Genomic DNA, 20,377 nt, shown 5'->3' on the forward strand with positions numbered 1-20,377 from the left:
TGATGACTGATTCGATGACAAGCATGCTAATCTATACTTTAGACCATAAATACAGGTAGAAATGTATAAGAGGACTTGGGTTATTTTTAAGCTTCTCAAATATAACATTAGATTTAAAAAATCATTTCAGCCTAATATTCAAATTGAATTGCAGCCATGTTTTTTAAAATGTTTAGTGCTTTGGGAGAAAGTAGAGAACTACTTAGGTTTATTAAAAATAAATCCAAATATTCACTTTTGTTTTTACATGTTTCTGGAAACCTGTGTACTATTGCTTTATTCAATTATGTTTTTAGTTTGTTGGTTATTTCAATGAAGCTGAACTTTGTCAATGTTTAGACAATGTCTTTATATTAGAGCAAATTAAAATCAAATCAGTTACCATAGCTTTTTGAAATAGAAGAGAATAACCAGAGACCCCACAGCTCACCAAATCAACAAAAACTGGAAATACCATTTATGGAAATATAGAATATAGAGAGATTATGTATTATAAATACATTTTTTAAAATGTTATAAGGCTTGTAAAACATGCTAAAATGTCATTATGGCATGTGACATATTTTTATTCAGAAAGAGGGACCATGATAAAATAATTAGAAAATAGGATACTGAAGTTTAAATTTCTATTCCTAACTCAATTTCTAACATTTAAAACAACCATCTAAGTTACCAAAATGTTTTGAGCCCTATCTTTCTCATCTAAAGATTAGTGATACATAGTCATAGAAATTTTACGTGCATTATATGTGAAATGAGCAATGAGATAGTTTATAAAGATGTGAAATATGATATTTAACATGAGCCACAAAACACAGTGGCTCATTCAAGTTTATGAGTCTCATGCTGGGATCCAGTTTTAAGAGCATGTTCTTCATATCTAGGGTTGGCAAATTGTATTTCCAACAAAGCCACTTTCACTTCTTAACCACCTTTAAGTCCTTCGAGTATCAGCAGAAATTTAGCCATATTTGTATAAAATACAACCATATACTCCAGTAATATTAGGATTCAAAGAAAGCAAAAAAAAAAAAAAACAAAAAAAACAAATTTAAGAGACAGTGTCTCAGTCTGTTGCTTAGGCTGGATTACAGTGTCTTAATCTTACTCACTAACTCAAACTCCTGTGCTCGTGTAATCTTCTTGCCTATAAGCCAGAACACCCAGCTTATTTTTTACTTTTGTTGTAGAGCTGGGGTCTCCCTTTGTTGGAAAATATTTTTATTAAAGAGTTTATTAAATATTATTTCTTCACAGAATTACTTAAAACAATAGAAGCTATAAGGACATTGCACATGGATTAATAGCTAGTGCTAAAGTAGACATTTTATCTAGACTTGGCTTGAAGAACATATAGAAAGGAAGATTCCTAAAAAGATCTTTCTTGGTGTTGACTGAACTTTTATTTTCAGACAGAGTTCAACCAGTGAAGAATAATTAATGCTTGTTAGCAAAACTAACTGGCTTATCTTTGCATCGTACTGAGATTATCTAGAACCTTTATGCAGAGTATTTTAAATGAGCATTCTCAGTTGGCCTCAACATCATGGATTATTTAAAGGTCATGGAGTTTTCATTCCTAATAACATTTCTGCAAAAAAATTTTCTACATATGAAACTTCTCATTCCTTAAGAGATGATTAGATTTCAGGCATTCTTTCTACCACTTTATCTTGAATGCGGTCGTTTTCTATTCCAGTTAATAAGAAAACATGGGCTAATATAAAAGTTTACAGTAGTTTAAGAAACAGTAATCTTACCTCTGCTTGTTCTGGAGTTTCTCCTGCAAAGTAAAAGATGTAATGTTCTTCACTAAAGTGCTGAACTACTATCTGAAAACAGTTTGGCCTTTAAAATAAAAACAAAAATTATTAGGAAACTTAATAGACAATAGCAAAATATTTATACCAACTTTAAAATACTCATAATTCACATAAAATTGTAATTCTTAATTTAGAGAAATAATTCTTCACTGTACCAGATCATTACCAAAAAAAAGTCAGCTGTATATATTTTAGAAAACTTTGTCAGCATTATTAAAATGTTATCAGTCTTTCAAAGTGTAAAGAACAATTAATTGTAAAAGACATTAGAAATATAGTTACCCAAAAATTGAAGCTGAATTGCTAGAACTGCCTACAGCTAATCTGAAAAGCTTTATATGTACTGGAAAAAGACTAGAATGTTCTTAGTCCAAAAATATTCTAAGTAATTATCTCTAAGGAGATTGTAGGTGATTCTATGTTTTCAAATTTTTCTAAACTGACGATTTTTCTTCACCTGTTAAAATGGAAACATCATCTTCTCATACATATGCTTGTTCTAGAGTTTAAATGAACAGTTGTGTATAACAAATGTTCTTGTCTTCCTTTAGTATTATAAATCATTTGATATGTAAGTGCAATATTAGATAACAATTTATATGTCTTCTGGAAATATTTTTCTAACTAGACTTGAAAATGTTAATAAAATGTTTATTAGGGGCCTGTATGTTTTTAGAACTCAATAAATGTTATTTCTATTCCTGCTTTAAACAAAGATTTTATCTCACACTATAGCAACATACACAGAGCACAGGCTTAATACTATCTTCTCAGGCTTTGAGAATGTCCTCAAAGTAATCATGGAAAATAGGAATTGGAAACTTCCAATTCTAAAAAGTTGCCTGTATCAGACTAACCATCCTGGCTGGATAAAATTTAAAACATTATACAAAACAAAACAAAAAAAAAACTATTAGAAAGCACTGGAGAATAACCAAAGTAGCTATCTAAGGAGCCAAGATCATACTATAATGAACCTGACATTCCTCCACAGCTTTTCTGTTCAAGGCATTTACCAATTCCTAAGCTGTGTAGTGGAGATGCTAAGCACAAAACAGTAGCTCAATGGCTAAAAAACTAACCACAAATCCAGTAGTTTGACAGTGCTGGGAGAAAAAAAAAATGGATTTCAGGCTTTCTATTAGGACCCCTAAAGGGTTATGCCTTCATGATAAGGGTAAACCAGAAATAGAATAGCCTTCACCAGATGTACTATCACTACATCATCCGTCAGAACAATCCTTTCTGGACACAGTAATATTATCCATAGCTTCCATAGGTTTTCATGTACAATGTCTACCATTTAATCAAAATAAGTAGACACTACAGGCATCAGGATTAAATGACTAAAAGCTAAGACAAAAATAAGAGAAAGACATACAAATTATCCAGATATTGAAGACAGATAAGACTTTCAAGTAATTATAATTAAAATGTTTAAGAAAGTAGGTAAAAAGAAATTTGCCAGAAACTGGGTCTTTTAAAAAATGTAAATTCTAAATTGAAAAATTTAGAAATTTTCAAGAAAATGAAGTCCTGAAAAAGTGGACTTCACTGCAGAATGGTAGATTAGTGAACTAAAAGATCAGAAGAAAATACAGTTTGGTACAGAGGAAAAAGTGATGAAAAACACAGAAAACAGCGTAGGGAAAAGTGCAACTTTTTTAACAGGAATCCAAGAAGAAAAAAGACTGGCAGAACAACTGTTTAAATTAGATATTAATGGTTTTAAATAGATACTAACCAAGGGTTTTCTAAAACTGACAAAGAACACCAGGTCTCGGGCTGAAGAAGCACTACAAACATAAGGATAATTTTCTTTTCTTTTTTTTTTTTTTTTTAATTTACAGTAGGTAAATTTTGGTTTTACTGCTGAAAATATAAGGAAAAATCGCAAAACATCCAAAGAAAGTTGAGTGAGATACACTGCCTCTAAGAGAAAAGACAAAGATATATTACCTCTAAAACAGAAACAACTTGAAAGGCAACGAAAATGTTGGAAGACAGAAAACTATCTTTAAAACGGCAAAAGAAAATGACTGCCAATCTTTAATATCCAGCAAAACATTTTAATAAATAAATGTAAAGCTATCAATACAATAAGATCCAGCTATGAAAAAATGGTGTAAAAATTAATTACCACATGGATATTCACTAGAATAACTTTGTATCACTAAGACATCTTTCTACTTGCGCTTCTGAAATTGTTAATATTTAAAGTAATGCAGTATTAAAAGTTAGAAGTTTAATACAAGGAAATAGAGGACTTGGAGTTTTCTTAATATTGAAAATAAACTGGAAAAATTACACAGCTGTGTAACTAGAGCCATGCAAGAAAAAAGCAGTGCCATCCAACATTCATTCAGCATCAGGCTGAGCAAGTACACTAATCACCTACTACAGAAGGCTGCTATTAATTTTCATATTAGACTTCATCTAAATACCAAAGGTCAACATACCAGGTTCTAGGTACACACAAAGCAGGAAATGTTCCATGCTGGCATTAATATGATAACATAAAGAAAAAGCATTAACATTAATGTACAATTTCCCCTACTGTCCTCTGGCATTTGTATCGTATTATGATTCATTCTTTATCAACCTATTTTTTATTTGTCCTATTATATGGTAGAGATGTCTTCTCACTTTCTTGAAATTTACTTTGTTAATGCCATTTGCCTTGGCATTCAATCTTCCTCACTGTTTCTCTTACTGTTTCACAGAAAGGCACGTTTTTTTTTTTTTTTTTGAGACGGAGTTTCGCTCTTGTTACCCAGGCTGGAGTGCAATGGCGCGACCTCGGCTTACCGCAACCTCTACCTCCTGGGTTCAGGCAATTCTCCTGCCTCAGCCTCCTGAGTAGCTGGGATTACAGGCACACGCCACCGTGCCCAGCTAATTTTTTTTTGCATTTTTAGTAGAGACGGGGTTTCACCATGTTGACCAGGATGGTCTCGATCTCTTGACCTTGTGATCCACCCGCCTTGGCCTCCCAAAATGCTGGGATTACAGGCTTGAGCCACCGCGCCCGGCCAGAAAGGCACATATTAAAAAAAAAAACAGCTGACTGTAAACTAGCATACTTTGAAAAAAATATTTTTATTTTGTTTTATTAGAGACAGGGTCTCACTCTGCTGTGGGTGTAGTGGTACACAGTCAGCCCTCTGCAAACATTTACCTCCTGGGATCAGACAATCCTCATACTTCACCCTCCTGAGTAGCTGGGACCACAGGTGCGCACTACCACACCTGGCTAATTTTTTAAAGAGACGGGTTTCACTATGTAGGCCCAGGCTGGTCTCCAACTCCTGGGCTCAAGTGATCAGCTTAACTTGGGCTCCCAAAGTGCTAGGATTAGAGGTGTGAGCCACCGTGCCCATACATAAAAAAAATCTGTTTTCTAAATAATGAGACACTTTAGTTCCTACGAACATAACTTTTTCATACTAGGTTTCAGACTTAGTATCATTAACTATAAGTCATAACGAAGACTTTTTTAAAAAAAAAAATCTTTAAGTTCTTTTAAGTCACCTTCAGCAAGAAACTGCACAAGCAGCAAGCTACAACCTTATAGCAAGTTGTAAATGTGTATTTATTGCTTTTCCCCCTACCAGATAGAAATTCCTTTCTTGTTGGTAACCAGAATAGGAATCATTCAGAATCTTTTAACTTGTACTTCAAGGATCTGATCCTTCATTAACTCTAGCAATTCTTTCTCTTTTACTGCCAAGTGTAATGTGGATCTTTCTTTTGATTGTGCCAATAGATTTCCAATCTAACTGCATCTGTTCATATAAAGTTTACTGAAATAATGCTAAAGCTTTTTGTATGATCTTACAGATATTGCTATATTAATCTTAATACTTTAAGATTCATATCATTCCAGTTGTAAGTATCACTAGTGAATCATTTTTAACCTCACTTTTCCAAGGCTGAATTTCTGCCTGAAATCCATAAACTGTCAAAACATGTACCTATAATTTGAGGAAGTTCACTCATTCTTCAGTAAATCTACAAAATGAGAATCATTCACCAAAAAAGTTTTCTCCTGTAATCATAAACTTTTATCAAAACTCTTCTTTTGGACAGCTAACATGCTCCAGCATCCAACAGTAGGTATTTTGATTCCATCTCACATAAGACTGAAAACAGATGCAGCTGAAGCAGCTCAGATTTTATTAGAGCCTCCATTTAATAATATTTAACATGGAATTCAGGTCTACAAACATAAGACAATCTTCATATAAATCTTTGAATGTTCCTATCATGATGCCTCATCATCAATCATAAACGTAACTCGCATTTCCATAGGACCTTCTTTGTTTCAAATGTATTTCTTTTCTGGCCTAGTGAGTTAAATCTTTATCTTATGAATCTAATTACTTTCCAGTGTTAGTCAGCAAATTGCCCTTATGGTGGGAAAATAAGTATCTGTAAATTAAAGCTAATTTATAAAGTAGTAACAATGAAAAAGATATCAAATTCATTATGTTATTTTCAAGAACCTCCTTATATATTTTGCAATGATAATTAAAACAATTTGAACTTCTGTTAATAGAAAAAATGTAAGAAACAAAATGAGACAGTTTCTGCTTTAACACAAGAAGTAGCTTCATAATGATCAACAAGAAACTGTGAGTAAAGTAATATTCAGAGTACCTGGATGACTGAACAAGTAGGAAGTACTGAACTATAGCCACTATAAAAAACTCTCTCCAAATGTTATGCACCATTCTTTTGCCCCAATAAAATAATGAATTAAAACAGTTTTTACAGGATGACAGGATTTCAAGTGTTACAATTTTTGAAATATAAAACATTTGTTAAATGTTTGTACTACGATAGGATTTTACAACCACTAGTATCTCAAGGGACACCTATACTGATTAATTGAACACTGGTTGGGAAGCTCTCCTCAACTATTCAAATAAATTTATACCCATCCTCCAAGAATCAAGAACCACCTATTTCATATTACTGATCTCAACAGAGTTGTTCCAAAAATACCTTACTGTTTTAACTGTTTTCATGATAATAAACTACACTTAGTAGGGAATAATGTTGTCTCCCCAACATCCATTTCAAACATACATATAAGTATAGCAGCCTCACTATTTGGGTGCGATCATTTCCAGCCACAGGTCTGGGCACAAAAGGGCCTCCTCATTCTATCAGGATAATCCCATTCCTTTTACCTCAGGTAACCCAGAACTAAAAATTGGTTCAGAGGTGACTCAACAGCATGTTTTCAAGATTTTTAATAATTAAGGGAGAGAATGCTTACAGCCCTTTCTCTGGTGCTGTTTGCCACCTTGCTACCATGTAGGGAACTGGTTGAGGAATTCAACCCACAAGAAGGGTGCAGAGTAGAACTAAAGAGAAAAGGAGGCAGAGGCCTGATCCAACCACATTTGAAGGCTAAGATTATCAGGTTGTTGAAGGAGGGGGAAAAAAATCTCAAGAAATCCTATCTCACCCAACCCTTGTGTTTTTTGGAGCAACTCTTTATGAGTTATTAGAGAGTATTCAGGGGGAAAAAAGGAAGGTATCTTTGTAAAATAAATTTATGAAGTAAATCATACTATTTTAGACATGCACAATATAAATACTAAGGTAGCAAAAAGCCATGCTATAAGTAAAACTATTTATTCAATCAGCATTTCCCAAACTTGTTTGATCATTTTTTAAAATTGTCAAAATCACATATAACACTAATGTGATCTCCTAAACACACGCTGAAAAAAGAAGTGACAAGGCTATATATTTTAGATATTTCTCTTGAAGAGAAATATTTCAACAGGATAAAACATACAGAAATGCCATCCTGTAGCAGAAAAACAGCTGCTGAAACATTTGTTTTAACTGCCTTTTTTCTTATTAATTATAAAAATGAGTAACAAAAGTAGTAAATACATCTAAGAAGACTGGGATGGATTACTGATAATACTAATAGTGAAAGGTAAAGAAAGGGCCTTGTTCTTGAGCAAAAATCCAGATGTAATCAAAAGCTGGATTTGTCTTGTGATGTTTAGGATTCAGCTTATACATTTATATTCATTTTTTAAAAACCGAGAAAATCAATGTAAGAAGAATTTTTTTTTATTTCAAATACATTTTTCCTATCAAAACAATTTTAATATTTTTAAATATTAACTTTCTTAAGAACTTTTACAGAGTTAATAGCAGAATTGAGTGCAGCTAGTACTATTGGGTGCACTGAGGTAAAAGCATGTGGAAAAAAACAGAGGAAAGGTGACAAAGACTCTAAGTCACTCAAAAGATTGCTGGTGGGGGCAGGGAGGAAACATATACTACAGCAAATGTCATTCCAAAGATTTCTATGCAGTACAATGGAGTAGACTTTATGCATACGTTAGTCTAAAATTAAGCAAAGAAGGCAAAAATTACCTAGAAAGTAAATTTGCTTTTAGAACATGATCTTAGGGCTCTCAAAATTGGTTTAACTTTATACCCACTATTTTATTGTTAAGACAATTCCAAAAGAAAACCATCTTACCTGTCAAAGAGACTATCGTGAACAACATAGACAGAACAGACACTGAGATCTATTAATCCTTTTGGTTTTGTAGCTCGTTTTTCACTTTCGAAATAAATAAGTTGGGCATCACTACCCTCTAAGATAAAGTACAAATTTTTCCAACGTTTTCCTTTGCCTGTTTTTTTTAAAAAAACAAACAAAACGCTTTTAGCAAACAATAAATTGTGAAATCCTATATATGTGTTGTTGAAAATAATTAAAAATGAATCAATTTTTATTCCAAAGTTTATGTAATATGCCAATGCTTACATAATGAGAAAATTCCTGTAACGAACATGTACAAAAACGCCTTTTGTTATATTACTTGTTTTAATTAGTCACAGAGTATATCGTCAGAGATTTCAACATGATGAAATCATGAGAATTCTTGTTTTGGAGTAATTATTTTCCAGCTTTAAGAAAAAATTCTTCCACTGAAGGATACCCCTAGCCACAATTCCCCAACATGCCTTTATGTCAAATTGAGGAAAATCTGTAAAATATCAATACTATGATGGGCCATGTGCCATAAGGAGTAACTAAAAGAAAAAGGAAAAAAAAAAAAAAAAAAACATGGACAGAAGAAATAAAGATTCTGGTTGAAACTGTAGACCTTTAATATACCTACACTCTTAATTTTGAAGGATGCTTATATGTAGGCTGTAAACAAGTGTCAATTACTAATAACTCATGTCAAAACAACTTATTGACTATGTATTACAATAATTTGGAGCACCATATTTACAGTGTCTCTATCAAATTGGTTAATGATAAAATTCTGAAATTACTTACCCTTTTTCAGAAGATAACCTTTCTTAACAATATTTTTATAAAAGGCATCCTTTGTTTTACGACGGATGGTATTATAGATTTCCTTGCCATCCACTGTGTCATTGAGTACTTGTTCTTGATCCTGAATTTTAAAAACATTAAAATTATTTTATACATTCTTGATGGAAATGAGGTAAAAATCTATTAAATTACCAATTAAAAGCCAAAGTGCTTAAAATACTAAAATCTAGATGTACATAACACATAAACAGTCTTTTGCTTTCCAAATAAATTCTCAGAAAGGTTTACTTATTTTTTTCCCAAGAACACAGACAACAACTTTCACAGAAAGGTTTCCTTGCCATTCCCAAGAACAAGTTGTCTTTTTCTATGTACAACTAATAAACTATTTTTAAATACAGTCAGTTATATTTTACAGCAAACAATGTATTAAAAACATAAACTTGTCCCAGCATAACTAAATTGGGACCCAATATAAGCATAAAGCAAAATCATGTTTGCTTATGCACAATTATGTCTGTAGAAATGCTAGCTGAATACAGACAACAGAACCCAGGTGAACTAATAAGTAAGAATGTACAAAATATACACACCTCAAATACCTAACAATTCCCTCAATTCACTAAGTGTGTCACATGCTACACCCATCCATCCATAGCTAGTGTTAAAACCCTGATTTCAGATAATCCTCCTCTGCCATTCTGCAACATTCCCATGCTTCAACCCTACCAATGGCCATTTCCACATGACTTTCCACTTCAGGCCTTTATTCAAGGTAAAGTGCCATATTTATTGTAGTATGTACATATTTGTTAATCATTTTGCATATATAAAACTAAGCAACATATTAGGTTCTTACTTTCTTAATATATCACTGATGAAATTTGTGTTACACCCCTGACCTCACTTTTCCCAAAAGCCCTGTGATTTTTATTGCCTGATTTTGCATAATGCCATTTTTAGGATTGCATGTTACATTTTGGCAGAACGGACATAAATTGCTAAATCCCCTGAAAAAAAGAATTATATCAGGAAGCCTTTATTATGATCCTTCCATAATAAACGAATCTTTTACTATCAAGGTGAATTGTTTTCGTTTTTCTATTTCTTTTTTGGCATAGTTCTTATATTTTGCAAGCATTAATATTTTATGACTTTTAGTCCATCTTACAAACTTCATTGTTCCATTCAATCCTCTTATAAATCTAAGATATGCTGTGGTATTTTCATAATTCTCTCTCTCTCTCCTTTATCTTGAAACATTATGCTGTCTCATCATCCTAGAAACTATACATCATTACTTAGAATTATTCCCAAGTATGCTTAAAAAAATCCTAAAATAACAGAAAACAGAAGAATGAATTGCCTACAACAGGGCTAACATATTATGGCATCCATGCTAAATGCAATCCACCACCTGTTTCTTATACATAAAGTTTTATTGGAACACAGCCATGCTTATTCCCTAACATCCTGTCTGTGGTTGCTTCCAAATAGGCAGACTTTAGTAGACAAACTAAATGAACTACAAAACCCTAAATATTTACTATCTGGCCCTTTACAGAAAACTTCTGCCAATGCCTGACCTAGAGGATGATGTGACAATGAAATAAATCATCTCTATTGCATCACTCTGGGCTTTTTTGTCCTTTTTTATTTAACTGTGTTGTAAAGTAGTGAAGCATCTTTTGAAAAAGTATAAAAGGCCATCTTTGCTGTCTTTTTAGCTTTCAACATACTTAAAATATTCAGAACTCTTTATTTTCTGCTCATAAATGGTAAAGAGAAAAAACTGACACAGGAAGATGTTTGACAATTAGAAAAATAATAAGATGAATGCAAAAAAAACAGCAGCACTCTATCACGATGGCAGAATTGATTTTGATAAATCTCAAACTGTGATTTTTCAGTGATGATATACTTGAATTTCCTCAAACTCAAGAAACACTAAGTGAACCATATTATTTCTAAGGGAAAAAAAGGAAATATAATGTTATCATCTGATCAGTTATTGAACAGGAAGAACGTCACCATGCAATATTTTGTGATAAGAACCTGGATTATCCTGTTTTGCTAAAAAGAAATGAGAGACTATTGTTTAAATTTCTATGTACATCAAAATTTACTTAACATGATTTGTGAATAGACAGACATTAAAGGCCATTTGTATAAAACATTACTGAAAGTAAACATATGACAGAAATTTTTAAACTCACTGGATTGATCACTCTCCAACATCAGTGTTAATTGGTGTTTTAAAATCTAAACAAAAATATTTTACAAATATGGAGCAAAGGACACTGTACTCTCCAACAAAATTATGAGCCATCAATGTTTTCAAAAGTACTGCATTTTGCTCGCACTGTAATTTCAGCACTTTGGGAGGCTGAGGCGGGCCAATCACCTGAGGTTAGGAGTTCAAGACCAGCCTGGCCAAAGGATGAAACCCCGTCTCTACTAAAAATACAAAATTAGCCAGGCATAATAGACACGCCTGTAATCCCAGCTACATGGGAGGCTGAGGTAGGAGAATCGCTTGAACTTGGGAGATGGAGGTTGCAGTGAGCAGAGATCACGCCATTGCACTCCAGCCTGGGCAAAAAAGAGTGAAACTCCATCTCAAAAACAAAAAACAGAAAAACCCCGCATTTTGATAATACAAAAACAAGAAAGAGGCCGGGCGCAGTGGCACAAGCCTGTAATCCCAGCACTTTGGGAGGCCGAGGCGGGTGGATCACAAGGTCAAGAGATCAAGACCATCCTGGTCAACATGGTGAAACCCCATCTCTACTAAAAATACAAAAAAATTTAGCTGGGTATGGTGGCGCGTGCCTGTAATCCCAGCTACTCAGGAGGCTGAGGCAGGAGAATTGCCTGAACCCAGGAGGCGGAGGTTGCAGTGAGCCGAGATCGCGCCATTGCACTCCAGCCTGGGTAACAAGAGCGAAACTCCAGCTCAATAAAAAACAAACAACAAAAAAAGAACAAGAGTCATAAGCTAGACTTCAGTAGTGATGTATTTAAAATCTGGAATTGATACTGCATTTGATAGATACAATGCAAGAAGAACCAAAGTAATTACAAGTAGAACATTATCAGACATGTATCTGCTTCTAAACGTGGAATCAGAATTTACAAATGGCTGTGTTCCAGGTCTGTGCACCAAGGGTAAAGAACTGTTAGTTGCATTTAAAAAATTGTGCATTTCAGGTATGTAAGCCTTTCTAACCATAAAAACATGAAACAAAAATTTGGGTATGCTACATCTGAATTCTTAATACATTTTCCAATGAAATTGTTTTTGGATTATAGTTTGATTCTTGCTGATGCGAATTATTTGTAAGATGATTTAGGAATATAAAACCTTAGAAGTACTGCAGATTTGGATCCAGACCACCGCAATCAAGCCAGCCATATAAATCTTTTGGTTTCACAGTGCAAGTAGAAGTTATGTTTACAACTATACTGTAGTCTATTAAGTGTGCAATAGCATTATGTCTAACAATGTACTTGTGTTAATTTAAAAATACCTTATTAATAAAACTGTTGGTCCATCCAAGGTGGTTTACACCTATAATCCTAGCGTTTTAGGAGACCAAGGCAGAAGGATTGCTTGAGGCTAGGAATTCAAGACTAGCCTGGGCAACATACCAAGACTCTATCTCTACAAAAATATTAGCTAGGCACAGTGGTGTACAGCTGTAGTCCTAGCTGCTGGAGAGGATGAGGCATGATGATTGCTTGAGCCCAGGAATTCAAGGTTGCAGTGAGCTACAGTTGCACCACTGTACTCCAGCCTGAGTCACAGGGCAAGACCCTGACTCCGGTCATCTAGGCCTTCACTGAGTCTCTTGCCTTGATACTGATGTCTGCTGAGTGATTAGGGCAGTGGTTGCCAAAGGTTGGGGTGGTCGTGGCAATTTCTTAAAAATGAAGTCTGCTACATCAATTGACTCTTCCTTTGACAAAAGAATATGCTGTTTGATACCATTTTACCCATAGTTGAACCTCCTTCAAAACTAGAGGCATTCCTCTCAAACCCTCTTGCTGCTTTATCAAGTACGTTTATAGAATATTCTAAATCCTTTGTTTTCATTTCAACGGTGATCACAGGATCTTCACAGGAGTAGATTCCATCTCAAGAGACCACTTTCTTTTCTCATCCATAACAAGCGACTCCTCTTTCACTCCAGTTTCATCATCAAAGTCTCAGTCTCATCTTCAGGCTCTACTTCCAAATCTAGTTCTCTTGCTGTTTCTACCATATCTGCAGTTACTTCCTCCTCAGTCATCTTGTAGCCTTGAGCCCCTCAAAGTTATCCTTAAGGGTTGGAATCAGGTTCTTCCAAACACCTGTTGTTATTGTAGCCTATGCCCATGAATCACAAATGTTCTTAATGGCATCTGGAACAATGAATCCTTTCCAAGGGGTTTTCAATTTACCTTACCCAGATCCGTAAAAGGAATCACTAATTTTGGCAACTGTAACAGTATGAAATTATTTCTGAACTAAGGATTTTAAAGTCAGAATTACTCCTTGATCCATGGGCTACAAAATAAAAGTTGTGTTAGCATGAAAACAACAATCTCCTTGTATATCTATCTCTATCAGAGCTCTTAAGTAAAGAGTTGCATTGTCAGTGATCAGTAATATTTTGAAAGAAATATTTTGTTCTGAGTAAGTTTCAACAATGGCCTTAAAATATTCAGTAAACCATGCTGTAAACAGATGGGCTATCATGCAGGCTTTATAGTTCCATTGACAGAGCACAGGTACAGTAGATTTGGCATAATTCTGGTACCCCTATGTTTTTCAGAATTGTCAATTGGCTTCAACCAAAAGTCACCAGCTGCATTAGCCCCTCACAAGAGAGTCAGCCAGACCTTTGAAGCTTCAAAGCTAAGCATTAACTCTAGCCATGAAAGGATGGTTTCTTTACACTGAAAGTCTGTTGTTCAGCCACCTTCATCAGTTACCTTCTGGATAGCTTGGCTAGTTACCTTCTGAAAAACTAGCTAGATGTTTTGGGTAACTTGCTACGGTTTCTACATCAGCACTTTTTGCTTCACCTTACACTTTTATGTTATGGAGATAGCATCTTTCCTTAAATCTTTTTTTTTTTTTTGAGACGGAGTTTCGCTCTTGTTACCCAGGCTGGAGTGCAATGGCGCGATCTCGGCTCACTGCAACCTCCGCCTTCTGGATTCAGGCAATTCTCCTGCCTCAGCCTCCTGAGTAGCTGGGATTACAGGCACGCGCCACCATGCCCAGCTAATTTTTTGTATTTTTAGTAGAGACGGGGTTTCACCATGTTGACCAGGATGGTCTTGATCTCTTGACCTTGTGATCCACCCGCCTCGGCCTCCCAAAGTGCTGGGATTACAGGCGTGAGCCACCGCACCCGGCATTTCCTTATATTTTATGAACCAACCTCTGCTAGCTTCCAATTTTTCTTCTGCAGCTTCCTCACCTCTATCACCCTTCAAAGAACGGATGAGAGTTAGGGCCTTGCTTTGGATAGGCTTTGGCTTAACGGAATGTTATCTGTGGTTTAGTCTTCAATCCAGACTACTCAAATTTTCTCCGTATCAGCCATAAGTCTGTTTCACTTTATTATCATTCATGTGCTCAATTCAGTAGCACTTTTAATTTCCTTCAACAACTCTTCAACTTGGCTGTTTGGTGCAAGAGAGACCTAGTTTTCAGCCTATTTGGCTTTCACCATGCCTCTCTCACTAAGCTTAATCATTTCTAGATTTTGACCTGATGTGAGAGACATGCGACTTTATCTTTCACTTGACCATTTAGAAACCATTGTAGGGGTATTAATTGGCCGAATTCCAATAGTGTTGTGTCTCAAGGAATAGAAAGGCCCAAGGAGAGGAAGATAAACAGAACAGCCAGTCAATGGAGTAGTCAGAACATACACCACACTTATCCATTAAGCTTGCAGTCTTCTTCAGATGCAGTTCATGGCACCCCAAAACAATTGCAATAGTAACATTAAAGATTGCTGATCACAGATCAACATATAATAGTGAAAAATTACCAAAATAGTGTAAGAATTACCAAAATGTGACACTAAGACATAAATGAGCACATGCTTTGGAAAAACAGTAGCAATAGATGTCCTTGTTGCCACAAACCATCAATTTGTAAAAGACTCACTATCTTTGAAGCATAAGACAATGCACAATAAAACAAGGTGTGCCAGTATATTGAAATGTGACAAGTTTATGATGATTCTTGAATTTGTATTTGGCTTCAGAATGATGATTCCTTACCAGCAGCCCCTCCCATAACTGCAATAAGTAGTAGGTATAGCCATCTGAAATGAACTTGTTAAGAGGAGGAAACATCAAGAAACGAGGCACACTACAAATCACTGTACAACTGCAGCTGAGTACCCAAAACCCTTCGCAATCTTTTATGTCACTAGAATATCAGTACCTCCATTTTCCACTTAGGAAAATTATTAATCCCTCTTTTGAAGCACCTTTTTCTAACCCCTGTTACACCATTTCCCTACCATACACTTCAGAAAATGCAATGAGGAAGAAATAGGCTAATCACCATAAGCAACTAATATTTAATAGGCTCTCTTGCTCATGGCCAGTCTTTCCTTTTATATTCTACATTCTATTCATTTTTGTCTTCTCTAGGACCTTGTCCATAAGATACTACCACCACCCATCTCCCTGTACATCATCATTCTCTTTATTACTATATAGTTTTTACTCAGAGTATACAGACATTCTCAAATTCTCTCACCATAAAACTACAGGCAAATAAAGAAAAGTATAAACCAGTTTTTACCCTAATCCTCTTCTATCACTTTTTATTTCCTTTTAGTACTCCCCAGTCTTTAAAAAGCATGGCTGTGGTTTATCCCTGCTGTCTCTACTTTTGCCTCCAAAAAACTCCCTCCTGTTCCTAGTGCAACTTGCCTTTCCCCACAACTGGTTCTACTCTCAAAAAGACACTAGGATGTTCCTGATTACCTAAATGAACATAGATAAAAACTAAGATTCTCTTACAGTTCACCTTATAAAAAAATCTAAATTATCTGCAGTTTTAAATTGTATCCAAACTTAATTGTACAAATGTGTGCAAAAACATACCACCAAAATGCATTTTAAAATAAAATGTTAATTACTGCAATAAGAAACGCAACACTGACCTGCATTGGTACAGGTTCCTTAAGATAATACCCTTCAACAATCTGTTCTTTTCGATAGTGATCTATGATGTCCCCAATGCTGTTAAAATAAAAATTTCTAATATTAATCTGTCTCATAAAAATGCAAAATCCTTAAAAATATGTGTGAACTTTCTACCAAAGATTATCTAATAAATAAATTTTTTTCAAAGCACATAACACAAATATATTAATAGAATAAATATGTAATGTTCATATTATTTTAGAAAAACTAGAATGTTCTCAATATAGGTTTACAGGCCAGAATACACAGCACAGATTCTGATTTTCCATACACATCAAGAGGGCAGCCAAGTCAACAATGCCATACTCAAAGAGTCATCATAAATGAGGAAGTAACTGAAAGTCTACCTTTTTTTTCACCCCCAAGAGTACTTCTGAGATACTAAGAATGAAGAATTCACAGAAACATGGTACTTATTTAGGAAGCAAGTTCAAGTAAATTAAGAATTTTTATTGTTACAACATTTACACATTCTGGTTTCAGATCAGAAACAGGTCATAAAACACATGAAAAACAGGCAAAAATAGAATTAAAAATGAGTTAATCTTACATGTAAGATTATCACTATAGAGAGAAAAGTTTATTGATTATTTTGATTAGAAGTGCTACAAATTATTCTAAATACTGGGAAAATATTTTAAAAAACAAAATTGAAAATAAAATGACAATGTATTTTAATATAAATTTTAGTGAACCACCTAATTTTTAAAATATAAACTCATTCCTCTATAATCAGTAAGATCATTCTGTTGTCCTAAATATGGAAATCTTGGAATTTTAAACTTCCCTTTAATATACTGGACAAATGGTAACTTTTGAGCCACCTAGGAAACACTTCTCCAGACAGATTTTAATTTTCATAATGCACTTATCACATAAAACCATGTGCACTCTTCTTGAAGCATAGATAAATGTTAATCCTCAAGGTCTGGCCAAAATCCATTCTCTTCCTTCTCACCACCCACTGAACTCTCATCTGCTGATTCCCATGCACATTTATACATCACCTGAATTTATCACAGTCTGCATACTATACTATCTCTTCTAATAAACCTGAGCACTAATAATGAAGAAATTCTTTTTCTTTAATGTATTGACACAGGATTTGTACAGTATATTTCACAAAGTAGATAAGTCTATAAATTTCTGCTGAATTAAATTTGCTATTAAATGCCTTTTTGGCTTTTTTAAAACTCTCAATATAGGAACATTAAAGTTATGTCTTCATAGTTTCTAAATGAAAGACATAACTACTGCCTCTCTTTCTCAAAGGTCTCATATGTATAGTAGATGGAGAGATGGGACAGCAGAGTATGGCTGTATTTCTTCCTAGGAATTATTTCCAACATTGTTACTAATGTTAATGCTGAAATGAAATATATATTTCCAAAACAATTACAAAATCCTTCATTTTCATGATACCTGATTAACATAATTTGGGGCTTTCTTTAAAAAGTTTAATGTTAAAACTAGAAACAGTAAAATGAATTTGTAAACAAATTCAGAGGGAATAAAAATTCTAAAAAATCAAAGTTCTTGGGGAATGGTCAAGGCCACTAAATTAATATACATTTAACTTTAAAAAAAAAAAACCTGATTTTGAAAACAGACTAATAATATTGCAATAATTTGGACAGAAATCACTTAAAATACTTCTTTTTTCATGTTCCATCATGGTATTTGGCAAAAAAAAAAAAAAAAAGCAACTACCTTTTCATGTTTTACTTAGTACCTCCACTATGCAGCAAGAATTTCCAATTTTGTGTGATATGTATTAAGGAAGTTTTAGTCAGTGACAAAACAAACTTCCAAAAATTCTATGTAAATTGTTTTATCTTTAAAAACAATCTCAATATGGACTTCATTCAGTTAAGAAGAAAATATGTTTTCAGTGTATTATTTTATATGTTCTAAATCTCTAGAAAACTGGAAATGGGAAAAATTACATTCTTAAAGAGTTCAAATTGCAGTTAGCTGTATTTTCAGTGAGGACATCTAGAACTCAGATTGTCATGCAGAAAGTACTCAAGCAACTTGTATATGAGGTAGGCAAAAGGGTCCCACTGCCTAGACTCCCATTTTACATTTGATGTCTTGTAACAGTCAAGTGAGCTTCCAGCAAGCAACCAGAAGAACTTGTTTTATTTTTTGGTTGTTTTTTTTTTTTTTTTTTTTCCCAGATAAACCAGCTACAGAATCTCTCTTCATTCAGATGTCTAGTTTGATAAATTCTAATTCAGATAGAGATTGCTACTGTGGTATTGAGGGGTTAAACTAGGCAAATGTAAGTGTTTTAGAACAAGATTATGCCAGCCTCTGAAAAAGGAAAATAATGTTACTCTAGAGTTATTAGTTATAGGAAACCCTTTACATTCACAAATGAAGATTATTTTCTATTTGACAGAAAAATGACAGAACATTCTATCATATGGTTTCCTCTATTAACTTATTTTCCTAATCAAGTAATAATTCATTCTGAGTTTTGGGACAATTAGTTTACTTTGAAAGTGAGAAGTAAAAAGCAACAATCACATATAAGAAATGTCAACTTGAGAACAACTCAATTACAAGATAATCTGTATAGTAAGTCTCAGGTAACTTTAGAAACTTTTTTTTTCATACTAAAGTATCTCACTAATAAAATAATAATATTTTCTTTTTCTTAGATATTTTGCTCCTCCTACAGATTATATATGGATTTAGCAAATTTTTTTGCAAACAGCTTATGTCTAATTTTCAAATAGCAAAAATTACTTTGGAAGGAAACAAAGTATAAGTTACTAATTTGTATTCATATTTGACACTGTCTAAAGAATTACTGGGCATGACTATTATGAAGTTCTTATAATTTTTTGAAGCTAGAAACTTTTATATAATTTTGAATCTTTTATTATCAAGATTTCAACTATTTTTGCTAAAAGTAAAAGGTAACTAAAAAAATTATGATTTACCTGTTATAATACCGGCCTCCCATCATAAACTGATTGTTTGGTGTTGGACATATTTTAAATCGCTGAATATTTTCACTGGTCCGAAAATAAAGTGAATAATCACCAGGAGTATTATCTGAGGGCCTCACAAGAAAACTGCAGACTTGACCAACTGTAAAAATTAATCTGTTAGTTTTGTTACCTAATTATCAAATAAAAAAGAAAAGATGTTAAGTAGAATTATTACAAAGTCCATTCAAAGTCATAAACATGTAAATTTTCACCAGAACATGTTTTTTAAACAAATTTTCTGGTTTATGATTCACAACTATCCATTTTGTCTATCTGCTCTCTCTGATGTGTCTTACCAGCTTTAATACATAAAAGTAGAGAGCAGAAATTTTGCAGCATAACTTCTGGTCAGTAATGGCTACACCTGTCATAATTTGGAAAGGTAACCTAAGCAAAATTAGGGAATATGAGCTAAAACTGCTAAAATCTGTTTGTAAATCCTCTTGATAAGATTCTAAAAAGTAAAGACTAATTTTGCTTAAGAATACACTGTGCCTAACGTTTTCAATTAATCATTAAACAATAATGACTGTGCCAGGCATAGAGGTATACATGCATATAATCCCAGCTATTCAGAAGAATCACTTGAGCCCAGGAGTTCAATACCAGTCAGGGCAACATAGCAAGATCCTATCCTATATTTAGTAAGAATAAACAATGACAGGATGATTAAACCAACAATATAAGTCAATTTTAACTTTGTATTTATAAGCAAAAGAGTTTTGGGAAATGTTAAAATTAATACATATTAAATAGACTAAATCATGTAATTCCACAAGTGTACAAAGATATATACAAGAATCTCTTTTAAAAAATAACGATTGTAATAAAATAGTACCAAAACCTTTTAAAAAGGTAGATTCAAAACAACTGAAATATATATATGAATTATCAAAATCAATACACACACACTGTATTTTATTCAACAGGTATGCTCCTACAAGAAATTATAGAAGAAAATTATCATACATTAAATATGCCATATTAATTTTAGAGAA

At 33.6% G+C, this 20,377-nt stretch overlaps 2 protein-coding genes across 6 annotated transcripts in view; one reads left to right on the top strand and one right to left on the bottom strand.

Annotated features, from left to right (window-relative positions):
• CCNH (cyclin H) overlaps window positions 1-4,077 on the top strand; it is a 50,639-nt gene extending 46,562 nt beyond the window's left edge. For all 4 annotated transcript variants that reach the window (XR_013532251.1, XR_013532248.1, XR_013532249.1 and 1 more), the window contains one exon: window positions 3,674-4,077. The gene's annotated coding sequence lies outside the window, so the exon portion shown is untranslated. The remainder of the gene's footprint in view (window positions 1-3,673) is intronic.
• RASA1 (RAS p21 protein activator 1) overlaps window positions 1-20,377 on the bottom strand; it is a 116,755-nt gene that overhangs the window by 19,442 nt on the left and 76,936 nt on the right. For both annotated transcript variants that reach the window (XM_002744778.7, XM_008991846.5), the window contains exons 8-12: window positions 19,329-19,479; window positions 16,335-16,413; window positions 9,154-9,274; window positions 8,341-8,497; window positions 1,761-1,848 (exon numbers count right to left, since the gene is read on the bottom strand). In XM_002744778.7, coding sequence (XP_002744824.4) covers window positions 1,761-1,848; window positions 8,341-8,497; window positions 9,154-9,274; window positions 16,335-16,413; window positions 19,329-19,479 — 596 coding nt within the window. The remainder of the gene's footprint in view (window positions 1-1,760; window positions 1,849-8,340; window positions 8,498-9,153; window positions 9,275-16,334; window positions 16,414-19,328; window positions 19,480-20,377) is intronic.

Source organism: Callithrix jacchus, chromosome 2 (genome assembly GCF_049354715.1).
Source record: "Callithrix jacchus isolate 240 chromosome 2, calJac240_pri, whole genome shotgun sequence".
NCBI lineage: Eukaryota > Metazoa > Chordata > Mammalia > Primates > Cebidae > Callithrix > Callithrix jacchus.